Here is a 23,557-nt window from a genome sequence, read left to right as displayed (position 1 = left end):
CAAGATTCAGGACTAACTGTTTTAGATGCTTGGGTACCTCAGATGTGAAAGCTTGCCCTTGTATCTGTCAAAGCAGTGTCTGTTATGATTCAAGCTCAACAGAGATCTTGACACTAGTGTAGGACTATGTAGTGTTTCTGTCTAGTGTAGGAGGTGGAGGTGCACAGCAGATAAGAAAACTATTACGCTAAACATATCTGGAGTGTAGCATGTAGTTAGTTAAAGGAATCGCATTATTATGCATTATTATGTACCCTTTTATAATTTTAAGAACAAACATAATTGCCTTATCTCACCATAAAAAAAATTAAAAATATAAATTAAAAAACCTTGAAAGATACCATGTCAGATCATAGATTTCTATGCTAATTCAAGAAAGCCCCACTGCTATCTAGAGGTCTGAAATTAATCTTACTTATTTTAATTTAAATCAATCCACAGACACTGCAGGTCTAGCTTAAAATCTAAATCAACAAGGTCTTAAGAAAGTTATACCCAAGGACTAACCTAATCTAGTACAGGTTACCTTGACAGACTTGACAGGATCACAGCCTGTTATATTATGTCATAACATTTTTACAAAGTCAAGTAACAAAGTACTGAGTTCCATCAGAGCAAAAAACAGTAACAGTATTTAATACTTTGTACAATAAATTAATTTGTCACTTACCACAACACCCAGGACATTCTGGATGCATTTCAGCATTCATTCCATACCCTGGAGAGCAGCGATCAACCCATACCATTTGCAGAGTACCATCAATGTAGTATATTTTAGGCAATGGTTCAGAACTTTTTCTGGTAATTTCCACTTGTTCCTTAAAAAATCTCTCTATAATGTGTTTTGCCTAAATTGAAACAAACAATATTGTATCAGAATGTTTGATGGAAGAGGTCAGAATACAAGAAAAGACAAAAAAAGTGAGTATGAGTTTTAAAGGACGTACCACTAAATCTCTTGATTGTAGCTAAATGGAAACAGGGCAGTCTGATACTTTTGAATATGTTGGGTTTAATTTAGATAAACCTTGATCAGCTAATGCAAAGTCTTTGAAGTGTTCAGGTTTATATAAATGGAACTTTAAAATCTAATCTATGGCAATTCTGCTTACATTAGACATCTGTAGCTCAACATCAAGAGAAGTGCAGCTTTCCCATCTATACATGTATTGTAGTTTAGGTTCACTTACATATTAGACGTAATTTCCACCTTTGTTAGCAATTTCTGTTCAACAAAAAGAAAATGCCAAACTCCTTTTGAAGCCAAGTTAAATAAGGGGATTGTTAATACCATATCATGAAACACTAATCGCTTCATTCAAAAAAGTTTTGCACAAATACAGTGCTAGATATTCTCACTTTATTGTGAGAATAGCTTAATACAGTAGTTCCTGTATTACGTTAGCTACTGTACCTTGTTTAGTCTATAAAATGCATCACAATCTCTTTGCTGACATAGTCTGTGGTTTTCTCCGTCTAAGGAAGTAACTGTAATAAAACATAATCTGTTTATAAAAGAACAAAGTCAATGAAATCAACAGTTATTTCTTTAATTAACTGATTTAAGATTCTAGTTAGTTCTTATGCAAGTATTTAGGACTTTTTAGAACATTTTAGATGTCTGACTTTCAATGATTTAAAGAAATAAGAGCTTATCTTCATAGACACTACATGTCTGTGTCTCAGTTTTGGTATACTTAAATCCTTTATGGGATCTGCCATTTATTTGTAAATTCTGATGAATTTACAAATTAATCAGAAGGAATTGTATTATTTACTTTAAAAACAAGTTAGATTTTTACCTGAAAATGTAAAGTAGTTTTCATTCTGTAGACCTCCTCTCTGCATTTTTACATGATGGCATTCTGACTTAATTAATGTAACCTCACAAGAAAGTTCAGCAACAAGATTGCTTAGTATCTGAAGCAATGCCTTCTCAAAATAAGCGTTCTCAGAACTGTTGCAGGGGGCTGTATGATACTGGGCTGTGAACTCATAGTAATTTTTAGGATCAGAATAAGCTGCAAGGAAAAATGTGGAAGATGATAATGAACATTTATGAAGTAAAAAGAAAAAAAAGTAATTTGTGTGTTTTGAAAAAAAACAATTTCAATACTTAATTTATAAACAAAGCTTATTTTGCACCCCCAGAGAACTTTTAATGATAAAATAGTATATGCTGGGCCAACTGGAAACACTTAAGAGATTTTTATAAGTCAACATTCTTATTGATACCCATGGGTAAGTCTCTTTATTACTGATTTTTTTTTTTCATTTTTAAAACAAGAAGAAATTACAGTAAAAGGATCAGGGTTATGAATGGTAATGTTAAGAAACACACAAAATACCCTTTAGTATGTAGCACAGTATTTAATCTTACACATTATGGCCAGTTATACCGATATGTCAATTATTTTTAGTCAATTATCACAAATTATTTTAAAGGGTTTAAAACCTCAGTTCTCTTCCCCACAGATCAACAGAAGATGAACTAGTACAATGAACAGGAATTCCTTCCCTGTGAGCACAAATTATTTCACCTTTACTGCAAACCTAAATGCACACCTGGACATCTTTACAACTAAGCCAATGTACCATAAAATGCATGTTTCTAGTTATTTCATGATAACTACTCTACTTGCCCAAAGCTGAAAATCAACAGAGCACAATGTTAAACAGAATATAAGAGTAAAAGAATGAAGAACAGGGGTCATGGTGTGGGTATAATCACAGAAATGAGGGTGGCAGGGAAGAAAGAACAAAGGAATAGAAACCAAGCCAGCTAAAAGAAGGAGCAGAAAATCCAAAATATGGTACCCAACTAAGACAGTTTATTAGATCCTCCACCTTGCTTTTGACTCCCCCAATTTCCTTTCCCTTGCTGCTGCATATTCCTTTACATATATATATGCATAAAACTTGAATTTGGTATACTAATACTCAGATTTGATCCTTATTCAATAAGGACATAATTCTGCATTACTGAAAACTGTAACCTTTTCCATTAAAACAGTTTCAAAGAAACGTCTTCCTTTGCAGTTCTGTCAAGCAAGCTAGCTGCTAAAAGTCCGGGCTATTCTGTATGAAGGTTATTGTGCCAAAGTAAAATTAATTTACATCAAAGGTTAATTTAGGTTATTGTGCTCTACCGTGTTTCTAAATGAGCACTGATTCGCCTTTTAAATTCAAGATCAGACATAGTTCTTGCTGAAGGCAAGAGAAGCTCTTGCCCACATCTCCACAAGAATAAAATATCCTTTAAAGGAGAGCTCATAATGAATAACTGACACTGCCTTTACAATCTTTCACTTTATCAAAGACTTTTTAGCCCCTGACAGAAGGAAATGTAATCAGAACAGGAAAGAATAAGCTACAAATACTACATTATTAAATGATACATACTTACAAAGCACAAGCAGGTAATAATTAAGGCATTAACATGTGTGAAAAAAAAATACGGCTGTGCAAAAATCAAGCTCATAAAGAATAATTCAGTTTAAAATGATACTATTTTAATGTTATTAAGGATTACTGCCTGTACAATTTGTTACATTTCATTACATTTTCTGTTTCTTTTTTAAAAAAGAACTGTATTCATCAGTTTCTCAGTCACCCACTGAACTTAATTTAAGGCTCTGTAAATGACATTAAATGAACTGCCTGGTAGAAACTAATATTAAAAACAATTTCCCAGAGAAACAGAATGTCTGAAAATTAAATTCTAAATAAATCTACTTATTTAAAATTAGGAACACATATTTTTTTAAAATTAAACTTTATCAAAGCAATGACACACATGGATTCATAACTTACCATAAATAAGGTATTTTATTCTGAGGTGTTCAACAAGTTGCATTGCTGTTAGTTTATAAACAATGGAACAAGTGTAAACTCCACTCTGATTGAAGTGTCTCAGTATTAAAGTTCCTGATGGTGATATTTTCACACTGCTGTTTTCTAATAAATACAATAATGAAATAAATTTAGTTATCATCATGAAAAAATGTAGAAAGCAAGGCTCAAAATGGCTATTTAATGTTAAACTGTGCACAAAATACTAATATTATGGATTCAGCTGAAGGCACAGGACTCAGGAATTGAAGCTGACTGGGTGTCACTCAGTTCAGCATTACTCAAACACGTCTTATTGCTCCTGTGTTTTTAAGTACTGGGTTAGCAAAGCTGTCCTTGAAACCTGTTTCTGTTTGATCTTAGACATCTCCTGCTTTCTCAAATAATTACTTCCAAGGGCAAAAAGCTCAAAGAAAAAAAGCACAAAGTGGGCAAATAATCTCTTATACCTCTGTATATAGTCAAACCGATTACTAACCTTTCAGTCTTCAGGAACTGCCTGATGAATTAGCTCCTGTTAGTGTTTAACATGCAGTAAACTTCACAGATAGTCAGGAAGTTCAAGTTAAGCAAGTAGTATATAACAGACCTTCCAAAAAGAATTGCATGTATATGCCAAAATGAGAATCATGTATGCTTAAGATTGTAAAATAATCCTTCTGTATGGAAAGATAAGCACTGTTACAGTGGCCAAAGCCTTAACACAATGCCTTAGTTCAAGGCAGAGGTGAAGCAGGATCCTACTTCACAGTGCAAATAATGAGCATGGCTCTTTAAGTTTCTAAAGCACTGCTTAAGGTCAGATTTAGACACTGATAACGAGCCATGTCACCTGCATGTGGGTTAAATGATGACAGTTGATGAGTCCTTTCCTGATTTGAAAAGTCCTCAGGCAGCAGCAACATAGATAATGACTTTGTCAAATAGTAATATGCAGCCCATCTTGCTGTCAAAGGAAACCTTGGGAGCCACTACATTAGAGCTGATTCTAATAGGCTTCAAGATAAAATACTCACTTTAATAAAATACTGAGAATAAATTTTTGTTTCAATTTTTCAGATGCCTCCCCAATCTTTTTAACATCCTAAATAATTCAGAATTTTTATGTAGACAATGGAAGCTTAGTCAATGCATGTGGTGCAAGAGCAGTGTATTTCCAAACTGAAAAAATCATGGACATGAGATTTATACCACATATATCTTATGGCATTTACTTCAGACGAGTCCTAAGCTGGTTTTAAAGACTGAACACACATTATTTTTCAAATAAAACCTTTACAATTAGCTTCACACAAAACGGATCTACTTTGTGCATTCAAAGACAACACCATGATCCAAACAAAACATGGTGTGTACAATCAAGCAATTAACTTCAAAGCTACACTTCTATTCAAACTAACATGTTACTGTAGATGCACAGTGACTTTCCTGCTGTGTGATTTTAAAAAAGATGCTGGAAAAAAAATAGCCTTATTGAAGTGTATCATCTTTTAACATACTTGGCAAAATGATGTAGGACAACTTTGGTCCTCAATAAACCATTTAAGCTTTTAATTACCTTTTCATATATATCACTCTGTTTAAAAAAAATATCAAATACTGGTAAAAAAGAAAAAAAACCAAAAAGCAGTACTATAAAAAGACTGAAAGAGTAAATTCTTTGACAAAAAAGGTTTGGGATTCGGTATCAACCTGGGCTCGCAAATTAATGGCACACTGTCTTCCGTTTTTTTGGATGATGAAGAGGTTTTTAATCTGGTGATGACCTACTCAGCATGCTATGTCTATAAACTAGGATGTCATTTGCCACTGTACACTAGAATAGCTATCAGATTAATACTGTCAAAAAAAAAAAAAAAAAAGCATAGATTTAAGAGCTATAGTTCTCATCTTTGGCATAGGCCAGAAACACCACCACTGTTAGTTGACTGGATTGCTGGAACACTTTTAAGATGTATCACAGACAGCTTTGCTATATTTAGAAAATGCATTACTGAACTGCAAAGATGACAAGAAATCTGCAAAAGACAAAGCTTGGAAATCCAGTAAAAAGTTCTGATCACAAATAATTTCTGCAAAATAGAGTGTTCCTCTGATGGACTGAGTCACAGATCTTTATTACAGAAATTTATCCTACCTTGAACAATGAACACTTTATTTACCAGGAAATATCACAATCTTTACATCATAACTATTAATTACTTTAATGGTATATCTGTGTGTAAAGAATGTCCTTTTGGATAGTTAAATCAAGAGCCTGTTATGTTGCTGGTTTGGGGTCTTCCCCCTAGTGTTATAAAAGAAACCACATTTAAAATGCCTTCCTCCGTGGGATTATCTGGATGAATACTACCTGTCAGATGAGCTTGGGTCACAAAACAGACAGTTAGCCATAAAACAAAATTTTGAAAGCAATTAAGCTATTTACCTTTTTGTTAAATCTAATATCTTTTTTCCATGTTATTCCTTTACAGCAGGTTCAATAAGACAGGTGACTAGGATTTCACCTCACATTTTGTGATGTAAATTACATTATATGATTTAATATGCCTGTATTACACAGGAGGCATTTTACATTCATGATGGACAAAAAAGCAATGTGATCAATAGAGATGTTCCCTGGAGTCAGTGAAAACCAGAAAAACTTAAAATAGAAAATAAGTTATTTTTAATTTATGGTAAGAAAGGAAGCTAAACCATTTCCCAGGATCTTCAGGAATTAGAAGGATGCAAAATAGAGCTATTCCTGTGAGAATTACGTTATGAAGACAATCCCGCAAGTGTCCATGCACTTGTAGAGTTGTATTTGAAACCAAGCGCTCCTACATTCTAGTTTCTGTTTACTAAACTTCAACCCAACAGACTGATACTCCTTCCAGTGCTTTCAGTGCAAAAAAAAAAAAAAAAAAAGTTACTCCCCATTGTCCACCAATCAGACCAGTTTTACAGTAGAGCAACTTCTGTATTTTGAAATTATATATTAAGAAGTAAATGACAGCAAAATCAGGCCAATGGGCTTTTCAGAAACAGATTTTCAGACACTCAGAAACAGCTATCAATCCAGATCCTAAATTCTAATCTTCAGATTAAAAAAGAATGTGCATGTTCAGATTTAAATATGCAATATCCGAGAATGTCCAAATGGGTAAATTCAGTGATTAATTATAGACATACAGGAAAAAAGCTAATACCCTATATAATAAACTTGAGTTCACCTCAAAAGCTTTTTAGGAATGAAACACACTCTGTTTTGTAGACCATACAGGACTCTGACTGTCTCTCAGGAAACATGTATAAGTCCTATATCAGTTATAACGATAGCATGAGTATACAGATATACACACCTATTAAAAGAAGCTTCGTATTTCTTCTCATTCTCTTTACTTGCCTGTCTGTAGAAAACCTGGTTGATATACCAGTAGCAGGTTTTAGAATATCTGGGGTTCAGCTTGCAGCTGAGAAGTTGGGTGCAGGTATTTAATTTGTCAGGTGCTTTGTCCTACAAAACTATAGTACACACTTTTTTCAGTCCTGTGAAAGGAGAGTCACAATCTTCCACAAGAAATATTCCTTCTACACATATATTAGCTGTCAGAGTGTACGAAAACCAGTAACTTTCCTGTAATTCCAAATTCTTAGGTGCAAACTAGAATAGGTCTATTCTAATATTTGCAGGTCAAAGGTCAAATAATTTCTCTCTTCTGTTCTACTTAGCTGTTCAGAGCACCATCAAAGTTGCTGTTTTATGCAGAAAAACTTTAAGATCCAGAAAATAAACAATTATTTTGAAGGTTTTATCCTCCACTTAAAACATATTTTGAATAAGCTCTTATTCTCAGCCAGCCCAAAAGCTGCTTAAAAATGTCCAATTTCCAGATCTTAGAAAAAAGAGTCACTATGCTAAGTGAAGAAAGATGACTTGCTAATTTTGAGGTTGCAATGATTTTAAATTACATTTTCTGCAGTATTTAATTTTTCATTACTCTTTCAAGCACACGTAAGTTGACTGGAGCTATCTGAACAAAGCTGCTTGTTCAAAGAACAGAACTGTTTTTTAATGCCTACAGAAAGAAAAGTGTTTATGACTCTTTGTGAGCTTTCCTTGTAGTCATGATGTCTGATGCATATAGCTGTGTGTCAAAGGCTAATGTGCCTGAAAAATAATCTGATTTTTCTACTGTGACAGATAGTACAATGAAAGATAGGCTCTCCTCTTTCAGTCTTTATGCTTAAATATTTGCATTTATTTTTCAGCATTCCAAGAAGCATTATTTTGTTAAGTCTTTCCTAAAACTCAATTCACAGTTCTATGTTTACACTAAAATTATTCTTTTCTTCCCTACAATCACACTGAAAAAGTATTAAATAATGTATTAAGCAAGGTTTAGGAAACCTAATTTCCCACTATTTTGGAGATCTGCTACAACAGGTATTAGAATACCAACTAGTCACAACAAAACCCAGATAATATTTATCCATTACAGATACACCCATCCTAAATGGAGGCCAAGTGATAAAATCCTTTTACATAGCAAACACTTCAGGAACTAAAAATTTTAAATAACTTTTTGTCTATTTATACTTTCTTTGAGTAAAAAATAAAAAAAAAAAAGGGACAACAGCCCTAAGAGGCTAATACAGCTTTGTGGTATTTACCCAAAATTGTGGTGGCTGAGGCTGAAGTCCTCTCATTACTGCTTTTAAAAATAGTTTTTCTAAAGCATTTCTCATCCCTCTAGAAAGTTATGTCAGACAAACAAAAGTTTTCTTCTCTCACCGTAATGTTTGCTCACCTGCTGCTGATTCTAGTATACCTGAAGTTGTCATAGAGCCAAGAACCCCTGCCACCATAGCTTTTCTTGGTAGTTAACCAAGGTTGGCATAGCAACTTCAGATGCTAAAGCATATCTGCCCAAAGAGATTTATACCTGTCAACTAGAAGTCTGAGGTCTCCATGTTTTTCTGTTCTACACTGTTGAAATTGCAGTATGAGTAAACAGAAGCCAGGGTGGTGAAACAGGCAATTTTTGCTAATTGTGAATTGGTAGATTGTCTTCTTTCTAATCAGACTCAGTTAAGTACTCAGTACTTAAACACATGACAATATATCTGAAATTGTGTCTGTCACGCATCAGAGACCGGGCATCAAAATATATGTTACAATGCAGGACATTCAGCTAACCAGTATATATCTATACCAAGGGAGATTAGCAGTTGCATGTAAAACAACATAGCCCACAGGCTTAAGTACAAGCAAAACCACCTATAGCACTTCGAGGCAAAGAATGATAAAAATTCTGAGGGTGAAGCCTGCTATTAGATACAGAGCAAAAACTCTGAATATATCTGTGTTAGATATCATATAAATACAAAATGCTCTACTATGAAGTCTGGCATATAGAGGTTTAAGAACATACAATCATGTGATGTAAATGGTATTTCAGATTGTGTAGCAGGAAAGTATAAGACCAAAGACAGAGTTCTGATAAGCACTAGTACAGAGTAAGAGGAAAGCAAATAGTTCTTAGAAACACTGCCATTGTAAAAGGATGAATGATTCATAACCTAAATTGTAAACTAAAATAACAGATTAAACAGGTTTATAAATTCATCACAATGCTTATTGTTCTTTTTCAAAATTAAATTAGACTAAAGGGCAAATGAGATGCACAGAAGGAAACAAAAACCAGAACTCAGGTTCCCTGCTAAGTGATTATTCTCTCCCTACTTAGAACTCATTTGAGCTCCCTGGAATACTGTGCCCAGTTTTGACAAGACAAATAATAACAAACTGGAGCAAGTCAACAAGGAGCTTTCTGAGATGATTAAGGAGATGATGCACAGGACAAGAGGCAAAAGAAAATGGAATTTTTATCCTTGAAAATTTTAAGGAAGAAATTCCAGTCCTTCACTACCCAAGCAGATATACAGGGAAGAATAACCCATATTTTTTAAGAGGTGCACCACAAAAGGACATGCAGCAATGATGACAAGTTACAGTAAGGGAAATTATGATTGAAAATAAGAAAAAAAAGATGAACAGGTTGCACAGAAAAGACACAAAATCTCCCAGGGTACAGATTCCCCAAACTCAAGTGGTCAAGGTCCTGAGCAGCTTCATATATGATGGTCACCTGTGACTGAGCAGGAAGTTGGGCCCATTATCCTATTATTCTGTCCATACAAAACACTGCCAGATGCCTCTCAGTGCCATGAAGAACACTCAACCTCAGCCTCTGTTGCATCAAACATGCCCTGTTCCACCTAGCACTTTTAGTTTAGTGTTTTAGTTTGGTTATCCCACCCCTTTCCTTCTGAAAAGTGAAAGTTAATTTATACAATATACATACAAGCACTCTTACAAAGTACCCTCAGTCACATTCCCACCCTCATGCTTCTTTGTGGGTGAAGGGAAGAAAGCGAGAAGGTGCCAAGGGACATGTAAGAACATACATCCTTACCTGAAGAAAGACCACCACCTGGTCCAGTCCACTGGAATATTGGATCAATCAGTTCTAAGTTTCGCAGACGATTTGTCAGACATAAAATACGTGGACTGTTGTGATTCAGCTTGACATAAACTTTGACTGAAAAAAAAAAATATCATTAACACCAAATATTTATTAATGGTATCATAACACTGAGCTATATGAATTTCAAGACAGTGGTTCAACAATGATCTTGAATGGAGTTCTGATTCTGGGACTTGTTCTGTTACCTCTACTATCAGGTTTGCTTTCCCCAGAAAATAAAACTAAGAGAATTCTTTCTAGTTCTAGACCTATCTCACGTAAACAAGACCCACAGTGCGCTGTTAACATCCTCCTGAATGGATTATATCATTTAGTGGGTTCTCACAAGCACAGACATCCACAGCTTGCCGTCTCAACTGGAGTCCAACACACACATGTAGAGAGTGAAGTTGCAGTATGTTGGTCCAGGATACTCAGACTTGAAAGGTTGATGTTTCCATTCTATTAACAGTGCTAATAGTACTGCCTTTTACCAGTGCAAAATGTATTTGTTTTAAAGGGTTTGATGTTGTAGCTCATTAAATGGTGATCTTCCTATTTTTTAATTCAGGGTTTAATGAGATAGGAAGCAAACTGGGTAAGGTAAGGATTTACTTTGTATTTTCCCACAAGAGCAGGTATGCTTGTCTGGTATGCAATTTGTAGCATAGAGGTGCTTCTAGATCTCACAACTGTTTCTAAACACTACAACTGGTATAGTCATAATCACTTCCATAATATGCAGGATTTCAGTGTGTACAATTTGTTATATTTTCCTTCCTACTGACATTCTGCAAAGCATTTATCCTCTTCAGAAGTCTGAGGCTAGGTATTTACATTTCAGTAAATGTGTACTTTAGTATACCATGCTCTACATCAGGCTACCTTCCTGGCACTGAAAAGCTACAACTAGTATAAAACATTACAGCTATTAGAACATCTGTGAATTGATAAAACAGACTAATAATTTAAACTGAATCAAACAAGCAAATTACCATATTTTATCTTACCATTGACTATTTCAGATTCCCTGCAAGTGGAAAACAACTTAAGTTATTTGTTACAGGAATGGATTAATGTTCAGAAAAAGTTGTCACTTTCCCATTATGGCAACTGGCAGTAGTGCTACCACAGCTTTCTTTCCTCTCCAGTTATGATTGTTCACTTTCACTAAAATATTAAAACCTACTTACATTCACATTAAAGTATGAAGTTGTTTAAAAAGAATAAAGACTTAGATATAACATTTAATAAATAAGAACAACTTTAGGTATTTGATTGTCTTAAGATCAGTAGGTATGTCCATCCCAGCTAATAATAATTTTTTTTTACAGTAGCTTACACTGCAGAAAACAGCAAAGTATATATTTTCAATTGTACAACAGCATATCATGGAAATTAATGTCTTTTACAGGTAGTGTTTCAGTTTTTAACCCTGAAGCATGAAAACCGATACGAATTCTACATATTAATGCAACTGTCAATATGATTAGTCTTCTTCCATTGCAAATCCTTAATACTTTTTCTCAAAATTTACTAATGAACTGGCTTTAGTAGTAGACTATTGAGGCAAAATTGTATACATTGCATATGTCTCCCACTTCACATTTTTGTTTTTTATTTCCTCAAGGTTGCTTTGTTATGTCTCATGGCAATATAAAAAAGGATAATTACATACCCATCATAAAAAGTAACAAAATTATGGTGTTATTATTATCATAACCTGTGAAGATGGAAAACTCTGTCCCACCACTCTAAATTTCTATGACAGTTTTGTAAGCATGTATCATAGGATACACAAGGGCATCGGACAAAAAATAATGGCTGAAAAAAATATCTAGCAGGTATAACCTTATTCCTCTGCACTTCTGGTCATACTCTTTTAATTAAAGTTGTTTGCTAATTTTATTATTTGTTCATATTCTCATCATTATAAAAATATTTATTTTATACAGTGATAAAAGAAAAAAAAAAGAACACTTATGCTAGGTATTCTAAAACTGCAGGATTTAAAAACTGCAGGATTTAAAAACTGCGGGATTTAAAAACTGCAGGATTAAATCTAATAAAATTTTTGCGAAAAAAACCCCAACAAACAAAATAGAGTTGTTGTCCAGCATCTCAAAAGAACACTGGAGCCAAATCTAATATATTCACAATTGTCTATTCCAAAGAAGGTGGAAACATTCTTTATTAATACCAAATTGTTTAGAAACAGTTTGGATAAATCATTTTAATCTTGTCTTCTAATTTTCAAATTGCCCTCTGCCATTCAAGTAGTAGCCATGTTTATAGAAAATCAGAAGAGAGGAAAAGTATACAAATAGGATGAAACTTGAGACTACTTATAGCCCGTTATTTAACATAAAATAGTATTATAAGATAAACTATTAAGAGAAAACTTAAAAAAAAAATTAAAATCCCAGAATTGTTTCACCTTGGACAAAAATTCACACTTCTAAGAATTTGTACCCCCCCCAAAAAAGGCAAAATATACTGACTTTTAGCTTTCCCCCAACAATAGAAATATTAATTCTGGATATGCTACTAGTTAGTTATGCTACTGTTACTAGAAAACACACATGGAGAAATCTATGGGGAAGAGTATTACCAAAACCAAGCCAGTAATGTGCATTCAGAGAAAAAGCAACATGAGTAAATATATGGCAGTGAGGAACAGTGTGGTCTATAATTTAATTTTCAGATTTTCCAATAAATATTTTGTTTAATGAGAAAAGAAAGCCATAATATTATATACATAAGTTAGATTGATTTAACTTGGAAGAAATTAATTCTTATCTCTACTTATTTCTTGTTGTAGAATAAAACATAAACTTCATGCTCCAGGTTCTGTGTACGTAACAAGACCAAACACGAATACCTACAGTGGAAGAAAGCATTTCAGAGCAAGAGTCCTATAGCCAGGTGGAAGAGTGCACGGAATATTGCTATTGTTATAACAATTACGTAAAAATAGTTATCTTGGTTTCATAAAAATTGTAAGTATAAAATGACTATAAAAATAAATACCAATAACAGAAGTACATTCTGTAGGATGGCCTATTACGTATACATATGTCAGTACAGAATTGTAATTAATTAAACCACTTAAAACAATTCTAAACAATTCAACGACAAGGGGTATGATAAAGAAGGGCCTTTTCTTGGTAAAACAAATATTCTCTCTAAAAATTGTTAAATTATGTTTGAAGAAAAATACCTGGAAATAAGACAGATCCCACTATTTTTAAGTTGTCGTGTTTTGGCCCTGGACTTCTTAAAAATCTCTTTGAAGGTTGAACTGTTAAAAGATGAAGCAATTATATTAATACAACCATTTAATTCATCTGCAAAAGCAAGCAGCTTTAGACTATTCTACATTCATTAATAGACTTGTTCTTCAATGGATATTCTTCAATGTATAATGTCTTATACGACACATGACTGTCATTAAGGCAACAAAAACCAATGGTAAAGGCTTGATACTAGAAAAAGCATCCTTATTCTAAATGGCACTTAAATTTAGATTAAATTTAAAAAATAGTCAGGTTTTACAAAAGAACTGTCACATTTTAAATTAAGATTGTCCGCAATGGAGAAAGTGTGAATAGGCACTCTACAAATGAGGATAAAACTCAGCTGCATTATTATGATACCCTCAGTCGGGATGTCAATAAATGTATTATACATTGACCATTAATGATTTTCTTAATTTCCCCACGAAATGAAATATATGGCTATTTTCATTTGCATTTATTCTATTTTAAATAGAAATTACAAACATGTTTATAAAGATTGTAAAGCTTTGCAAGATATGCAAGGCTTCTGAAAGAAAAATGAAGTATCTTTCAGGTGGGTATTCTACTCCTAGTCAGATATAACTTTCTTTTAAAGGAGTTTCTATAGATATGGAACTGACGCCAGCAGAAAGATAACAACGGCAATTAGACCTCTCAGGATTTTGTGTTCTTTGTCTCCACCTCCTGCTTGGAAAGAACATGGGCTACTGAGCGTTAAAATATGCCTGTGATTTCTAATTCGTCTGGGGAATCTGATAAGCAAAGTAAATAATAAATTAATACAAAGTCTTGAATACAGTAGAAAGCAATAAAATACCGAACATATCATCAGTAGCAATTATTTTATGAAGATAAGCTAAATAATTATGTGGCACTACATCAGTGCTTGTTGTTAACTTAGGTTCAATATTAAAAAACTAAAAGCAACAGTAAATACTCTGGTAAACTGGTTATAGATGAAGGCATCTGGGGACAACGAGAGAGATGTAGTAGAGTCCCATCTCTGTTTTGGTTTATCTTGATTTAACCAATAATGAGAAATTATCAATTCACCCCATCTATTATACAAATGGTAATTGTACTTCTCAACAGTATTCTTATGGAAAACAGAAGCAAGGCAGATTCTCCAGCTATCAGGATAAGATAATCAAGGTAAATTAAAAGAATTATCTGTACTTGTCATTTCAGAATGTGAGCAGAGTACACAGCTTAAAATACTTCGAAAGGAGGAAGAAATCAAACCTTGCTTGAGAAAAACAAAACCAAAAAACAACTGAGAGAAGATAATTATAAAAGCAGTTTTATATATGGTGGATTTCCATGATTAACAGTTTAATTTACTTTACAATATTGCTTCACTATGTATCACTTCCACAACTTTGTTTGAGAAGCAAAGATTTTCAAATAACTTAATTTTCCCCAAAGACCTCCTAGAAGGATTGGAGAGATTTTATTGAAAAACAAAATAGATTAACATTTTCTCACTGGAACATTTATGTTAAGTTTTTCAGAATTCTGCTGCACTGGCAGAAACAAAACTCATTTTTCTCTGAAATTCAGCTCCCAAAAGAATTCAATTGGATTCTCCATTGACCAAAAAAAAAAAAAAATAATCAGCATATGCTTTGCGTTTAATAAAAGCATACTAATTCACAGCAAATTATAAATCCTACCTGAAATCCAGTCTGTTTTAAAATCCATTCTGCAACTATTATCTATGTACATCATAAATATTTTATGAACTGACAAGTTCATTTATGTACTGTAATTGGAAAGGAAAAACTTAATCCACCAAAACCAAATAAATTAATGAAAAACTGAATAAAACCAACCTTATACAGAAAGTATTGAAAGTTTACCAGAAGCTGACTGAACAAATGCATCTAGAAAAGCTGAGCACTGCAAACTGACAAAGTATGAGCAGATACAGGTAACTAATAAGATGTATAAGCACTACTAAATCAATGCAAAGGGAAAGTAGTATTTTTTTGGTTTTTTACAATAATAGCTTAAACCCAAAGATGGAGCTCTTGAACTGTTTATTTAAAAAGAGCTAGAAAAAGTAAAAGCAACGTAATTACTGAAGGAAAGCACTGTACAACTTCTGGAATTACTTTTCTGGTACCTTCAGTGACATTGCATGCTAGATTTTGAGAAAGTCATCTTAAATGCTCTTTCATGTGTATACACAATTCCCTTCCATAGCAACCATTTCAGTCAGTAAATGTTCCTGTCCACATATGAATCTCAACTCTCATATACTTTGTCCTCACTTTCTACAATGCCTTTTAGATTTTTTTCAAGCCTTTTTTCATGTTTCCTACTTGAATTCCTTCGCTTTCCTCCTAACCACCTGGAATTTAAATAAGAGTTTTCTGTAGCAGTCTCTAGCACAAATACCTTTCTATTCTCACTCTCAATTTTAAAAGAGCGTGTGTGATTAGGTTAGAAACATGCTTTTCCTAGGAAAAAAAAAAAGTATCAAGAGGTCATTAAGTCCTAGAAAGAGCTACCAAAAAAAAAACAAAACAGTAATGGATAAATGATCTGTTTAAATTACATTTTAAAGTTATTAAATATTTTATTCCACCCCTTCAATCTGACCTGCACTTAACAAGCAGTGGCAAAAGCTGTTCCACTCACTTTTGAGAAAAATAAATGAGATATCTGAATTAATTCCACAAATTTTTTTAAGCAGCCCAATGCACTAGAAATATGTAGGGAAGATTCCTCATTGTACTTTTTACAGGCATAATACAAGGTGTGAGCAACAGTTCCTTATGCACAAGAACATAGATGAAAAATAGCTTTAGATCACTATCAGACACATGAAGGTTTGGGGTAATTCACCCCCAAGCCCAGGGTGATTCAAACTTCTCAGCACCTGAAAAGCCATTCCCATTCCCAAACACTGGAATCCAAGGGTATATTTACCACATAAAGTATCTAAGATACTTGAAGATTCATTGAGTGAATTTCAAATCTGATGGAATTAAATTCAACAGCTTTGCTAATGATTTATGCAACTGAAACAGGCCAAAGATCCTGCAGTAAGTACAAAACATTAACACCCTGTTTGCTGTATTTAAAATCCACTTGGCAGATATTTTGCCAAACACATAGAATCATAGAATAGCTAAGGGTTGGAAAGGACCTTAAGATCACCAAGTTCCAAACCCCCTGACATGGGCAGGGACACCCAGCTCTAAACCATCTCACCCAAGGCTTTGTCCAAACTGGCCTTGAACACCGCCAGGGATGGAGCATTCACAACCTCCCTGGGAAACCCATTCCAGTGCCTCATCACCCTCACAGGAAAGAATTTGCTCCTTATATCCAATCTAAACTTCCCCTGTTTAAGTTTGAACCCATTACCCCTTGTCCTATCACTACAGTCCCTAATGAAGAGTCCATCCCCAGCATCCCTATATGCTACCTTCAGATACTGGAAGGCTGCTAGGAGGTCTCCATGCAGCCTTCTCTTCTCCAGGTTGAACAATCCCAACTTTCTCAGCCTATCTTCACACAGGAGGTGCTCCAGTCCCCTGATCATCCTCGTGGCCCTCCTCTGGACTTCTTCCAACAGTTCCATGTCTTTTTTATGTTGGGGACACCAGAACTGCACACAATACTCCAAGTGAGGTCTCACAAGAGCAGAATAAAGGGGCAGGATCACCTCCTTCGACCTGCTGGTCACACTCCTTTTGATGCAGTCTAGGATATGGTTGGCTTTCTGGGCTGCAAGCACACACCGAAGCTGGCTCATGTTCATTTGCTCATCAACCAGCACCCCCAGTCCTACTCCTCAGGGCTGCTCTGAATCCCTTCTCTGCCCAACCTGTAGCTGTGCCTGGGATTGCTCCGACCCAGGTGTAGGACCTTGCACTTGTCATGGTTAAACATCATGAGGTTGGCATCAGCCCAACTCACAAGCGTGTCAAGGTCCCTCTGGATGGCATTCCTTCCCTCCAGCGTACCAACCGAACCACACAGCTTGGTGTCACCGGCAAACTTGCTGAGGGTGCACTCAATCCCACTGTCCATGTCAGCGACAAAGATGTTGAACAAGACCAGTCCCAACACCGATCCCTGAGGGACACCACTTGTTTCTGGTTTCCAGCTGGACATTGAGCCATTGACCACAACTGTTTGCGTGTGGTCATCCAGCCAGTTCTTTATCCACCGAGTGGTCCATCCATGAAATTGATGTCGCTCCCATTTAGATACAAGGATGTCATGTGGGACAGTGTCGAACGCTTTACACAAATCCAGGTAGATGACATCAACTGCTCTACCCCTGTCCATCAGTTCTGTAGCCCCATCATAAAAGGCCACCAAATCAGTCAGGCAGGATTTCCCCTTAGTGAAGCCATGCTGGGTGTCACCAAGTGCCTTGCTGTTTTTCATGTGCCTTAGCATGCCTTTCAGGAGAATCTGCTCCAAGATTTTGCCAGGCACAGAGGTGAGACTGACTTGTCTGTAATTCCCCGGGTCATCCATTTTCCCCTTCTTGAAAATGGGGGTTATATTTCCCTTTTTCCAGTCATCGGGAACTTCACCTGACTGCCATGATCTACCAAATATGATGGCCAGCAGCTTAGCAACTTCATTTGCCAGCTCCTTCAGGACCCATGGATGGATTTCATCAGGACCCATGGACTCGTGCACGTTCAGATTTTTAAGATGGTCTCGAACCAGTTCCTCTCCTACAGTGGGCCCAAGGTCTCCATTCTCATGGTCCCTGCATCTGCCTTCCAAGACTTGGGTGGTGTGGTCAGAGCCTTTGCCAGTGAAGACCGAGGCAAAGAAGTCATTCAGAACCTCAGCCTTCTCCAAATTCTGTGTAGCTAGTTCTCCTGAGAGCTTCCGGAGGCGGCCTACATTCTCCCTACTCTGTTTTTTACTTGCTAGGTACCTGTGGAGTCCCTTCCTGTTATCCTTAATATCCCTAGCCAAGTTTAATTCTAACTGGACCTTAGCTTTCCTAACCTGCTCCCTAGCTTCCTGGACAACATCCCTGTACTTTTCCCAGGCTGCCTGTCCTTGCTTCCACTTTCTATAAGCCTCTTTTTTCATTTGAATTTTCCTCAGCAGCTCCTTATCCATCCAAGGAGGTCTCCTGGCCCTCCTGCTCCACTTCCTTCTAGTTGGGATGCAACACTCCTGAGCTTGATCCTTGAATATCAACCAAAAGTCTTGGGCCCCCCTGCCCTCTAGGGCTATATCCCATGGAACCTTACTAAGCAGGTTCTTGAGGGGGCCAACGTCTGCCGTTTTGACGTCCAGGGCAGTGAGCTTGCTGCGCGCTCTTCTCACTGTCCTGAGGATCTCAAATTCGACCACCTCGTAATTGCTGCATCCAAGGCTGCCCTGGAGCATCACATTTCCAATGAGCCCTTCCCTGTTGGTGAGCACAGGGTCAAGCATGGCACCTCTCCTTGTCGGCTCCTCTATTACTTGCAGAAGGAAGTTTGTTCCACACAATCGAGGAACCTCCTGGATTGCTTGTGCCGGGCCGTACCATCATTCCAACAGATGTCAGGGTGGTTGAAGTCACCCATGAGAAAAAGGGCCTGTGAGCGGGAGGCTTTTCCTACCTGTCTAGAGTGCTTCATCCGCAGGCTCTCCTTGATCAGGCAGTCTGTAACAGATCCCTACAGTAATGTCTCCCATAGCTGTTTTCCATTTAACCCTGACCCACAAACTCTCTGTTAAGTGCTCACCTGCCCCCAGACAGAGTTCCATACTCTCCAGCCTATCCCTAACATAAAGGGCAACAAAGCAATTGAGCTTTGTAAGGGGTTTGTAAGGGGTTTTGCCTCTAGGGGGAAAAGTCTCAATTCAAGACCAGAAGTATCAGGTGGATTGTACCTGCACAGACAACCCCCCCCCGCTCCTCTATGGTCAAGTAATGTGGAGTCCTTCTCCAGTTCCTGTGCAAAAGAGGGACCAGAGGTAAGCACTGACTGCATGAGCATTCATTCCTAAGCCCACTGAGGTGAAAGGAAATGCCATTCACCCGAATCTCACATAAAGTATATTCTACTATTTCATAAAACATTTTATCCTGAATCTCTTAGTCTTAAAATGAGCATTACAGCTGTAAAATTAATCGCTTTACAATAATTCACCAGAAAATTAAATTTGGTCTAAAAATTGTAGTAGCAGGAAACAGAGTTTAAAATGAGCCTTAAATAATTAAACAATCAATTTATTCATGAATTAAATACTGTATTACTTGAATGTTCAATTGGCCTAGCTTCAACTCATTTATTTAGAAATGAAAGTTCCATGAAGCGATAGGAAAAGATTTATTTAAGTTACGGTAGTTGCTGAAAGTTTTTTCAAAGTAATTATGTTTTGAGATAATTTTTGTAAAGAGATTTCTGCACCAAGAGTATATAAATAGCAACATGACTTAAATTATTTTTGCTCAATTATGCTAATAGTCAAGTGTTTTTCTATCTCCAAGTATTAATTACAGCTGGCATTTCTAAGCTGCCTATTGATGGCAAGTGCTGTGCAGAAATATTACCATTTCTATTACTAGTCATATAGGAGAAAACAAACTGCAGTTTCTAACCTGTCTCACTTAAGTTTAACCTGCAAGACATGAACTATATTGTTTTTCAAGTAGGCTTTCACATTTCGTTTCTGACAATGACAGTATTACCACACTTCGCAACTGTCCTGGGTTCAGCTGTATCAGTCATTTTTCTTCTAGTAGCTGATGCAGTGCTGTGTTTTGGCTTTAGACTAAGAACAATGCTGGTAACACACCCATGGTTTAGTTGTTGCTGAGCAGTGCTCACTCAGATCAAGGACTTTTCAGCTCTGCCAGTGAGGAGGGGCACAAGAAGCCGGGAGAGAGCAGAGACAGGACACCTGACCCAAACTAAACAAAGGGGTATTCCATACCACAGCACACCATGCCCAGTATATAAACTGGGGGGAGACACCCAGTAGGGCAGATTGCTGCTCAGCTCAAGCTGGGTACTGGTCAGCAGGTGGTGAGCAGTTGAGTTGTGCATCACTTGGAGTTTTTTTTTTCTTTGAGTTTTATCTCTCTCTCTTGTTATTTCTCTTTTCATTAGTATCAGTACTATATTGTACTTATTTTAATTATTAAATTGTTTTTATCTCACCACACAGGTTTTTACCCTTTTTCCGGTTCTCCTCCCCACCTCACTGGGGAGGTGTGTTTGTGAGCAAGCGGCTGCATGGCACTTAGTTGCCAGCTGGGCTTAAACCATGACAATAAGTCAAAGAGGAAACTTTTTTCCTTCTCATACAGCAAGCTAAAATTAAAAATGTACCTTTTCAGTAAGATGGACACTTCCTACAGATGGCTCAGAAAAGTCAATTAAGACATTTTAAGAACCATGCTCCACATCGTCCTTAAAAAGTTTAATTCTTCACTTAAGGAAAAACACATAAGCCAAAACTGTCAGCATTAGTAAACAAACAAACAAACCCAACCAACAAAACAAACAAAATCCTCAAAGATGTTCATATTCTTTACATCACTCTGAACTCAGACTATATTAATAACACAATAGTGCAATAAAACTGAAATAAGTGACCTTTTTTTAATTGACAGTGTCTCTTATGCCCACTAAAACCAGACAGACATTTCAGTGAATACATACTGAAATACTGCACATGGTTTTCCTGGTTTTGTCAGAGAGTAGAACAACTTTGGACTTCACCTCTGATCTTGCTCCTGGAGAAGACCTTGATTTTCTAAAGTGAAACTCAGTCATAACCAGGTCATTGAATAAGAAGATCTAGCATATATACACACTAATGTATAAATTAAATAATTCAATACTAATCTAATAATCAGAAAGCCTAAGTGATTTCCTATGTTCAAATTTCAAAGCCTCACTAGGAAGCAGAGACTGTCTTTTCAGGCTATTCTGAGTCTTAAGAGTTGAGAAGCCGTCACCAGAATTTGCCAACCAGTGACACCTGATAGCTCCAATTATGCACACAGTGGATACAAAATCAGCACTAGTACACCAGATATGTACATCTTGGCATACTACCACATAACTATTTCTAACTTAGAGACTAACCGTTAACTAAGAGCCTACCTATTAACTAACCTGGAGCCCTTCACAAAGTGATGCAGCTGTTTTAGCTGAGTACTGCTCACTCAGTACTGCTTACCAGCTGCTCACTCCCCAGGCAACTCACCTGTTATCCCCTGACTCCGGCATGAGGCTTCTTTGGGAGAAGAAACACCCCTCTCCTCAACACTCATTTATCATTTTTGAGGAAAACAAGAGATTACTTAGATAATCCTTTAGCTTTCCTGTATCTGTCCCCACCTTCACATGTGGAAAGAAAGTTTTATTCCACTGGTGCATATGGTGTGTGTGGGTGGAAAGAGAAGTAGTGGGGGTGAAACAGAACCCACGGGATAAAATCTGGATGTTAAAGGGCACAGCTGCTGCATTATGGAACAGCAACAGAGATGTAACGGGCTGCAAAGAGGGTCACATATGCAGTGACACACACACACCTGCTTTTATAGAACAGTGTAAATAAATGCATGAGGGCAAGGACAAAGCACAGGCAGGGAGTGAACTCGATAAAACCTACACAACTCACACCCGATGCCCCAGGCAGGGCCGGGACAGGAAGCAGCGAGGCTCCGGAGCTCCGGAGAGGCTACCACTGCCAGGCCCCGGGAGAAAGGGGTAGCCCGACGCTCCCCCCCCGCCGTCCCGATCTCTGCCCGAGCTCCGTGTGTCGCCGGCCCGGGACGCTACCTGCGGGCAGCAGGACGAGCAACAGCAGCAGCAGAAGGACGCGGCGGGCCGGGAGGCGGCCGGCGGTAGCGGCGGTCTGCCGGCTGCAGCTCCGCACCCTTCCCCGCTCCGCACACCACATCGCCAGAGCCCACAGCGCCTCCTCAGGCGGCGCGGCAGCCGTTACCCCTCGCAACGGCGCCGGGGTCGACGCGGCAGGTGCCAGCCGCGAGAGGGGAGGTGGCGGCCCTGCTGCGTCTGGCCTGTCCTCCCAGGAGGAGGCTTCCCCCCCTGCAGTGCCAGGCTCCGGGCCGGCATCTCTGGCGAAAGACAGGAGGAGGGAGTAGGCTTTCACATCCGCAAACCCTTAATCGTCCGGCCGCCGGGTTATACGTCATTAACCCCAATTTATCAAGGCACCCGCTCTACAGGGGCAGCTCCTGGTGGAACAGCCGGGCGTATGGAAGTGCGGCCTGCACCTGTGGCCGGCCCGAGGTGTGGGGAGCCGGCCTCACGGTCAGTGCGTTGTTCCCAAAACCAGAGGAAGTTCTCATAGCAAAAGCAAAGGACTGGGCTGATCCAGTAAAAAAAGCGAGCACTGACAGTTGTGCTGCTACATAAAAAGGCAGTTAAGAAAGTGTTGGTATACCAGGATATCTGCATGTTTTCATGGCATCGGATTAATTTGCTTTTGATAGAGAAAAGATATTTTGAAAGAATGGGTGGGAGAGGGGATGAGTTGTCTGGGAAGTGGATGAAGTCTGGCAGGAAAAAATCACAGTGTGGAAGATTTGGTATGATGTTACTGTGCCAGAGAACCGAAAACACTGTTCTGCAGGAATCCTGAAGCAAAGTAAAAGGTGGACATCTAGTAGAGGACTAGCTTAGACGCATAACTAGCTCATCCATGTGCTTCTTTAAAACACTTGAAAATTGACAGTGCAGCCTTACATGTCAGATTTACTTCCCAGGATGACCTGAACAGAATCCCTGACAACAAAATCCAAAATAAAGCTTTAATTGTATTTCACTCTGCAAAATTAATGCAAAAAACCATGAGCCATCCTTGCAATGTCTTCCATCCTGTGCCTTACCTCAGTCCTGTGTCTTCACCTCTCCTGCTATCTCTGTCTAACAC

General features: G+C 37.4%; 1 protein-coding gene across 3 annotated transcripts in view; it reads right to left on the bottom strand.

Annotated features, from left to right (window-relative positions):
* Positions 1–22,679, bottom strand: part of ZPBP (zona pellucida binding protein) — a 28,006-nt gene extending 5,327 nt beyond the window's left edge. The window contains exons 1-7 of one of the 3 annotated variants that reach the window (XM_061369644.1): positions 22,441–22,673; positions 13,585–13,665; positions 10,314–10,439; positions 3,814–3,957; positions 1,803–2,021; positions 1,415–1,488; positions 671–848 (exon numbers count right to left, since the gene is read on the bottom strand). In XM_061369644.1, the coding sequence (XP_061225628.1) occupies positions 671–848; positions 1,415–1,488; positions 1,803–2,021; positions 3,814–3,957; positions 10,314–10,439; positions 13,585–13,665; positions 22,441–22,561 (943 nt within the window). In that variant the 5' untranslated portion in view covers positions 22,562–22,673. Of the gene's footprint in view, positions 1–670; positions 849–1,414; positions 1,489–1,802; positions 2,022–3,813; positions 3,958–10,313; positions 10,440–13,584; positions 13,666–22,440 lie in introns of all 3 variants that reach the window. The other 2 variants (XM_061369646.1, XM_061369645.1) reach the window with 2 other exon arrangements.
* Positions 22,680–23,557: the final 878 nt, after the last annotated feature.

This window comes from Neopsephotus bourkii, unplaced genomic scaffold, assembly GCF_033783945.1.
Source record: "Neopsephotus bourkii isolate Nb327-2 ecotype Australia unplaced genomic scaffold, CSIRO-AGI_Nbou_v1 NB_1508, whole genome shotgun sequence".
Classification (NCBI taxonomy): Eukaryota; Metazoa; Chordata; class Aves; order Psittaciformes; family Psittacidae; genus Neopsephotus; species Neopsephotus bourkii.
The sequence above is the reverse complement of the archived record's forward strand: the minus strand, read 5'-3'. Positions and strand labels throughout refer to the sequence as shown.